Source organism: Chamaea fasciata, unplaced genomic scaffold (assembly GCF_029207755.1).
Source record: "Chamaea fasciata isolate MVZ Bird 193981 ecotype frontalis unplaced genomic scaffold, bChaFas1.0.hap1 SCAF_8, whole genome shotgun sequence".
Lineage (NCBI taxonomy): Eukaryota > Metazoa > Chordata > Aves > Passeriformes > Sylviidae > Chamaea > Chamaea fasciata.
Window position 1 is genome coordinate 19,014,512 of NW_027094093.1, and position 8,354 is coordinate 19,022,865.

At 37.8% G+C, this 8,354-nt stretch overlaps 1 protein-coding gene across 2 annotated transcripts in view; it reads left to right on the forward strand.

Moving 5' to 3' along the window:
- The window catches only part of SLC25A12 (solute carrier family 25 member 12), a 46,552-nt gene extending 39,998 nt beyond the window's left edge, over positions 1 to 6,554 (forward strand). The window contains exons 14-18 of one of the 2 annotated variants that reach the window (XM_066189943.1): positions 1,092 to 1,232; positions 2,582 to 2,720; positions 4,968 to 5,126; positions 5,314 to 5,404; positions 5,932 to 6,554. In XM_066189943.1, coding sequence (XP_066046040.1) covers positions 1,092 to 1,232; positions 2,582 to 2,720; positions 4,968 to 5,126; positions 5,314 to 5,404; positions 5,932 to 6,121 — 720 coding nt within the window. In that variant the 3' untranslated portion in view covers positions 6,122 to 6,554. The remainder of the gene's footprint in view (positions 1 to 1,091; positions 1,233 to 2,581; positions 2,721 to 4,967; positions 5,127 to 5,313; positions 5,405 to 5,931) is intronic. The other variant, XM_066189944.1, reaches the window with a different exon arrangement.
- The last annotated feature ends 1,800 nt before the right edge of the window (positions 6,555 to 8,354 follow it).

Consider the following 8,354-nt stretch of genomic DNA (forward strand, 5'->3'; position numbering starts at 1 on the left):
GATGGGTTGGAAGAATCAATCAAAATTAAGAGGAGCTTTTATATTGTGTAAGAAATGCTTTTTATAGTTGGCTGTATTCAAGTGGTTAAATGCCATAATTTTTAAGGAAGTGGGTTTAATTTTTAAATGAAAAAAGGTGCCTTAGGAAGAGGGGAGGATAACAAGCTTAGTAAAATATAGCTGGATTGTGATGAACCACAAACTTCTTCAGAAGTGAATGGTAGTACCTACCGCAAACCAGGGAGAAATCTAAACATGTCATTTTAAACAGGTTTAAAAAGTCTGAAACCGAACTGTCACATTGAATCTCTCTCAAACCTGGGACACAGTTCTTTGAAAGCCTTTGGCTAAAGTACAGAATCAGAAGCAGCTTTACAACACTACTGCTAGGAAGTTTGCAAGACAGTCCTTCAGCACTGCCAACAGAGTATTTCCTGCAAGTAAAATCTGTCTTGCTCAGCTCAGAGATACGACTCCTGTTTCTATCTAGTATCATATTTTGAAATCTTAGTCTTCCTATTTAAATTTTATATTTTGCTTCCACTTAGGACTATTACAGGCTGCTAAACAAAACTCCAAACACCTTTTCTGATAATTTAAAATTACACTGTTAAATGCAAATTTACCATTTAAACAGCATCACTTCTAAATGCAAATAGCATGTCTACACATTGGTGATAGATTATTATTGAATAAACATAAGGTCTTCCTTATGTGTACTTGATGCTCTAGTAGCAGAAGTCTAATGATTATTTAAGTTTAGTATTTCCTGTAATATCTGATAGACTTTTAAACACAGCAATGACTTCTAGAGAGTGATGTCGAGGAGAAAAGCAGAGACAAACCAAATTAATTCACCTCAGGGGGCTATAAAAATATAAATGTAAAAATCTGTTTTTACAAACCCATGATTTCTGGTCTGAGGCTTTTGACTTCCAGACAGGTGCTTTATTAAATGTCTCTCATATATTTTTACATGAGAATATCTGCCAATGCAGTGAGAAGTGAAGGCACTCAGCACCTTGCAAAAGTCAGTATGTCACCACATGCTCTGGTAATGCAATTTACTTTCTTTTTCCTTGGGTTTGCAGGCAGGAGGTTCCCAGGTCATCTTCACTAATCCTCTGGAGATTGTAAAGATTCGGTTGCAGGTAGCAGGAGAAATTACTACAGGACCCAGAGTCAGTGCCCTCTCTGTTATAAAAGATTTAGGCTTTCTTGGTCTTTATAAGGTACGTACTTCTGCTTTGAGCGCCTTCATCATTTTATGCTAAACTTCTATATTGTTGAAACAAAAACTGTTAAAAACAAAGACATCTTTCGAATTTAAAACCAGTCTCTTCCTGCAGGGCAGCCCCACAGTGTAAAACTGAAGAAAACTCACTTCTATATTAATGGCAGTGGGATACAAAAAAATACTCCCCCATTCTATCCTTTGAGCTTTTATGCCAAGCTACAGGGAGTCCTGTATTGCAGACCTGCTGGCTTCTGGCACTGCTCATTTCATTTGGTGGGGTTTTGTGAAAAGTTTCTTTAGCTTTCCCTGTGTGTTTTTCTTACATTTATTTTGAATCTCTGTATCTCTATTGTTATCTTTGCAGCAGGATATTCTCTTTGTCTTAATAAATTGATGGCAGTGAAACAGCAGTGAAGTTTAGTAGGATTCAGATTTTTAAGAAGTTAAGTGGTGGGATTTGTCAATAAATTCCACTGAAAAAAGCCTGTTCTGTATGGTACTTCAGCAGAATGCCAGTCAACAGATTCCTTCCCTGCAGGTATACTTACTGCCATCATTACAGATCAGGTGTAATGGAGCAGAAGCTATTAGTTTCCTTAAACAAGGAAGAGTGTTTCTTCCTGTATCTTCTGCCAGTGCAAGGGGTAATACGTAAATTCAGCAGTTACATTAGCTGTGCACTTACGAAACATTGCTTTATGTGATTTGCCCATAGACCTGCAATAATACTATAAAAATGTGCACATTTACTTTTAGAGCTGAAGCTTTTGTTTTGAATTTGGTAGATGAGACTCGTGACTGTTGTGTTTCCTTATTAAACTGCACCCAATTTGCAGCATTTTTTCCTTTTTGCTTATCTTCCAGTGCAGCTTCCCTGGTCAAACAGATGATGATCAGTGTGAGGTCTTACAGTGCTCACTGGTATTTTAGTAGTGCCTTTGTGTTTGGTGGAAAAAAGGCTGGCAGGGACTTGTCTTCCTGTTTCCCTGGTTTTCAGAAAGACATAAAGACTGATCTTTGTCACTTCTTTCATTGCCTTTGGACACACAGTGTGTAAAAAGTATTTATCCTAAGTACTGATGTCAGGATTGATGTCATGTATAACTTGCTAAAATGATACGTGAACCTTGAATCTTCCTCATTCCAGACACTAAGTTTAGATACGCTTTATTCTTATTTTCAAGTTCCCTGTATCACACGTTTCCTGAGACAGTTTATTTTCTGTGTTATTTATGTGGTAGATCAAATGAGTTTGTACTTTCAGGGCTCAAGCTGCTTGCTGGATATCAATTTTGGCCTTATTTACAGAATTTATTTGCATTATGTCTCTTTGCTCTGTGTCAGGGTGCCAAAGCATGTTTCCTCAGAGACATTCCCTTTTCTGCAATCTACTTTCCGGTTTATGCTCATAGTAAACTGATGTTTGCTGATGAAAGTGGCCATGTGGGAGGGCTTAATCTCCTTGCAGCTGGAGCCATTGCAGGTAATTTTGCAGAATGTTTCCTAAAAGTATTTTTTTTTTCTTTTAGTGAGTAATATTTAATATTCATTCGGTAGCCCCATATAAAGGAAGGGTACTGTACCATTGTATCTGATTTAATCTAAATTTGATCACTTTTATCCTTAGTGGGAGGCGATGTAATTTTGATGAGAGCTAATTACATTTGCATAATGTGGATAAACAGCGTAATGCAGCTCAGCAACTTGTAGTCAAATTTGATCTGTCTGTCTCAATGGGGTTTTACTTGTTACTGAGCTCTCAGAGTTGAAGGCTAATTTGAATCTTTGATGAACATAAAATGAGAGATCATAAGAGCTAAGAAGAAAATGACTTATCCAGGTTTGGATTCTGGAAAAACTGAAAAGAAAGTTTGTCCAAATGTAATTGTTGAAAATCGGGCATTAGTTTGTAAAGAAGTTGAAGTACCATACTCTGAAATTTAAAATATTTTACAGCATCTCAAACAAGTTTAGTGTAAAGACAATATTCAGCTGTGATAAAAATTTGTTTTTACTAAAGACAAAGGGTTTAAAAGTACTAGATGTAGGAACTGTAGTGGTGGATATTTAAACATGCAGATAGAGCTGGCCAAATTCTGCACTGCCAAGGATGAGCTCAGCAGATGAAAACCAGGTGTCTGCACGCAGCCTCGCAACCGTGAATGATTCAGTGTCAGAATCTGCAGTTCAGAAACACCACTGGGCTGAGCAAGACCCTTTGCTACGTGTTACAGTTGTAAGGAATCACTGTGCAGATGTATATGGCAATTGTGAGCGCCTGTGTGTGAACAGCAGTTTCTCATATCGGACTTGACACATAGCTTGGCTGCACCTTCTCGGGGCCAGTTGGCGTGTTCCTCGTGCCAGAGGAAAGGGAGACCACTTAGGAAACATCTAACAGATTTGTAGCCCTGTTCATTCTTTAGTGCTGCAGAGCTGCCAGAAATGGAAAATTATTTAGCTTATTATACACATACAATACTCATATATAATGTATTTTTGTGTGCCCTGTAAGACTTTCTAGGCTGCAAACTTCACAGTTTCTCTTTGTTTCATTAATGTTTCTGTGTTGCTCATACTAAGGGATGAACCGTATTAAAAATGTAAATCTCACAGGCCTAGTTTTACAGCATGTACAGGAATCTGCCTCTCTGAATTGCAAATTTCACATTCTCAATTGCTCACTCAATCCCGGTTACACGTGCGCAGCAGGCAAGAATACAGTCTGAAGGGATCTGCCTCTAAGGAAAATCTGCATATGATTGCAGTCTGTGTATGCTCACAGGCTTAACTGCAGTGCTTGTGTTGTTTTCCCTTAGAACCTGAATTGGTCAGTGACACTTCAGAGTTTATCATCACCTATGCAATCACTGACTTGTTCATATTTTTAATTCAATATTAAACAATTGTAAAAGTTTAACAGAAGTCAAAATTAATTTCATGATTTTATGTCAGGAGATGGTTCCTCTTTGTAGGGGGATGAAGTTTTTATAGTATTCAGAAGTATTCAGAAATATCTCAGATAACACAGTTACATACTGTGGAGTACATTTCTGAAAACTTTCTCCTTTCCTTTGACTAGAAAGCCCAGAGTGGTGCCTTGGAAGTGGAGATTTGTTCTTCCATCACTGTTGGCTAATATCACGCTGTTGGTACTAAGCAGACTTGTAAAACACCTTCATTGTCCTCAGTCTTTTTATGGCTTGCCTACTGAAGTAAGCAGCATCTATTCTCCTACAGAACAGTCCAAACAGCAGTTTAGACATATTTCTGTAGAGATGGGATTTTAAGCAGTAGTTTTTCTCATCAACACTTTTAACAAACGGATGCATAGGATTCAATTTCCAAATCAATCATCTATGTAATTTGCAAAATATGTTGTAGAGTATAAATACAGTAAATTTGCACAATATATTACATATATTGCCGATTTTATTATCTTGTTTCAAACTACTGCTACGGCCAGACCACTAGAAGATGCTGAGAATGGGTTTTGATAGTTTATTTCTTTAACTCCCAGTTTCAGCCTTTAAATTTAGAAGAAAGTCAGAAGGATTATCTCAGGCACAACAGTTTATATGAGCATCGAGTTAAGAACCTGCATTTTTTTTTTTTGTAATGTCTAGCCCTTGTAAAAACTATGAAAGTTTGCACTTGTATTTTTCAGTTGTAAGTGTTTCATCTTTTACAAGATCCTCTGTGCAAATTAAATGTGGTTTTCTTCTAAAAGGTGTGCCTGCTGCTTCCTTGGTAACCCCTGCTGATGTCATCAAGACAAGACTGCAAGTGGCAGCTCGCGCTGGTCAGACAACATACAGTGGAGTTGTCGACTGCTTCAGAAAGATTCTAAGGGAAGAAGGCCCTTCAGCTTTGTGGAAGGGAGCTGGAGGTGAGAAAAAAATTGAAGGCTGACCCCAAACCTGCAAAATTAGCACTTGCTTTTTTAAGGACCCAAATCAGAGCAGTATTTACAAGGTCTGATTGTGAAAAATGTAACACCTTGTTAAAAAATGTTTAGCTTCTCTCCTGAGGAATTGCTCTATTTGTTTAACACTATGATTTGTAATGTTTAACAGCTCGTGTGTTCAGATCTTCACCCCAGTTTGGTGTTACTTTGGTCACTTATGAACTTCTGCAGAGATGGTTATATGTTGATTTTGGAGGCCAGTAAGTCAAGTATTTGCTATTTAGCTTGCACAAAATAACTGCCCGATTTAAAGAAGAAAACCCAAAGTTTTTCATGCATGAAACCCATTAAAACTTGCTGACTTTGAGCACCTGTACTTAAAATTGCAGCATGTAAAAAAATCCCCCCTGCCCTTATAATTGAGGGAAACTTGCATGCCACTTCTAATCAGATGAGATAAAGAACCATTTCGTATTTATTTTAGTGTGTTAATTTGTATTTCCATTGTAGCAAGATAGTTTTGTCCATTTTCCTCATGACGCTGGAAGCTAAAAGAATTTACAAAAGTATCAGTAAAAATGTAACTTCCATTTTGGGTTTAAAATTAAACAGTGATCTGACCTCATCCACTTGACCACAGGAGTCAATTAATTAGGGTCAGCTTTAACAGTCTTCCATATTCAGACAAAAGACTTAGGTTTTTAAGCCTGAATAAGTCCATTTAAAGTCCTTTCTAATGAAATCTAGACTAACAAAATGACCTTTTTTTTTTTTTTTGTCCAAACAGCAAACCTGCTGGATCAGAATCTACCCCCAAAACACGAATTTCAGATCTTCCTCCTGTTAACCCTGCACATATAGGAGGATACAGACTTGCTACAGCTACATTTGCTGGTATAGAAAATAAATTTGGTTTGTATCTTCCAAAGTTTCGAGCTTCTGCCACCACCTCAGCTCAAGCACACAGTAGCAGCTGAGTCCTGAAGAGATGTTTCGAATGAACAAAGCGATGCAGTGGAAAGAGTTCACAAGAGTACTGCTGTATTTTTTTCCAGTCAGCTGCATGTGTTCTAGCTGAACTGAGCTTGCAAATCTAATTGCTCCTTTCAAATATTCATACATACCTGCATTTATTTATTTACACACAAGGAACTGATTGAAGCTGTGGTTCTCTGCCTTGTTTTAACCAGTGGCATGAAGCTGTAGCCTAGACTTTGCCTTGCACAGCTTGCATTTAATGTTACTGTACATATTGTACATCTTTGTACAGAGACATCAGGGCATCTATACACGTACATTTATATAATGGGCATTGCAGTTCAAAATAGTTTGAAATGTACAGATGTTTTGAAGGTGTTTTGTTAACAATCGTGACAATAAAATGTTTAAAAACGCTTGTGTCAGTTTGCTTCTTTGAACTTACAGGCAGTTGTCCAGTATGATTGTTTTTCCCTCCACAGAGGAAATGTGAAGATCAAATGCACAGATGTATTTAATGAATGGACAGGACAGGACAGAGCCTCTGCAGGAATGGCCTTCACTGCTAGTTATAGCAAAGGAGTTGAAATGCAGTGTGCTGGCTCATAAGTGTTAGAGAACACAGTGATTAGATGAGCACATGCCAATATCTTATTGTGCAGCACTGCTTTGTGACAAGGAATTCTCTCAAAATACATGGCAATACTAAATGTGTAATAGATACTACTTCTATGGTAGCATATTCAAAATACTGTGAGAGATTTGCCAGTTACTAACCCACTCAAGAATTTTTACAGGGCTTATTATTCAGAGTGCCTTTTTTTCCTGAATAGAAAACTTGTTATAAAAAATTGAAAGCATTCTCTCTAGTTCTAGATTTACCATGTTTTACCATGAGATTAGGTTATTCGGTTGGGGGGGGGGAACCTAGTTTTGTACTGTTTTTATATGCAAAACTGACTGTTTTTATTTACAGGTGAGTAGAAGTAAAAGGAGAAAGTGAAAGCTTGAACTATTTCTGGCTTAGTGTCTGCCTAAAGTTTCCCTGGTATAATATTTAAATGCAAAAATGTCGGAGGAAATAGGGGAATTTAGACTGCTGCTGTGGGGAAAAATTAGTCCCACCATCTTTGCACCCAGAGATGAGATGGGTGGTTTCCAGTCTTGCTTACTGAAGTTTTACATCTTCCTTACGGGGTTAAACATCCTGGAATAGAGCATATCCAAGTGGTATAAACTGATTTCAGGTTCTGTTTTTTTACTTGGGTGACAGCAGGCCCATCAGGGATTAAGTCAGTTTATGAAGAAATGGCTTCTTAAGAACTGAGCACTACACAGACCAGCCCTTTTCCAGCTCTAGCCTCTAAGGAAGATTAAAATTATTTTGGTGCTGAATAATATTTAGTAAGCCAGAGGTTCCAATACACTGACCATGGAAGTTTGATCACTATTCTGCAATATGAATATAGGTAACCTCATTAGAAGGCTTTCTTCTTTATTTGTTGTATTGTGTTTAAGGAATTTCTTGTTCTGTACTGTTTCCTGGATAGAAACAGACTTCCTGAACTCTGTCCTGGATCTATGAATTTTGTCTTGTGCTTTTCTAAATAGAGACAAAACTGGTGGGGACCCACTGGCATTTAATCTTAGTCACAGCTTGTTGACTGCCTTGATCAAGGCCTCTAGGAGGCCTTGACAGTGCACAACAGCATTTGTATTTCTTGCAGCTCCAAAACTGGACAGTTTGGCTTCCAGAATCCTCATTTACATCATCTAGCATCACTTTTAGTCTCAACGTTGCAAGTATGGCTTTTACAACATTTTTAATCTGTACTCAACTATTCTGTGAGGGAGGACCACAAGCAGGAATAAAGGCAGAGCAGTAATAAATTTAATAATTGAAAATTATTGTAAGGTAGAAACTATACAAAATTAATGCCATATGACCTGCATGTGTGCAAAAGAAAGCCTTACCTACTGGATTTCTGAAAACAGAAGTGTGAGAGAAATGTATTATTCAGGAAAAAGTAATGTCAATAAAAAAACCCCACAAGAACAACCAACCAAAAACCCAAGCACCCCTCCCTCCAAAACCACCAAACCAAGAGACCTTCTGCTTGTTAAGAAGTCTTCTGCCTAAAGGTACAAGCCATCCCCTGCTGTGCCTGTTCTTACACAGCTCCCATGCTTCTCAGCTGAACAGAGCTGCTGCTGTAGGGTTGAGAACACACA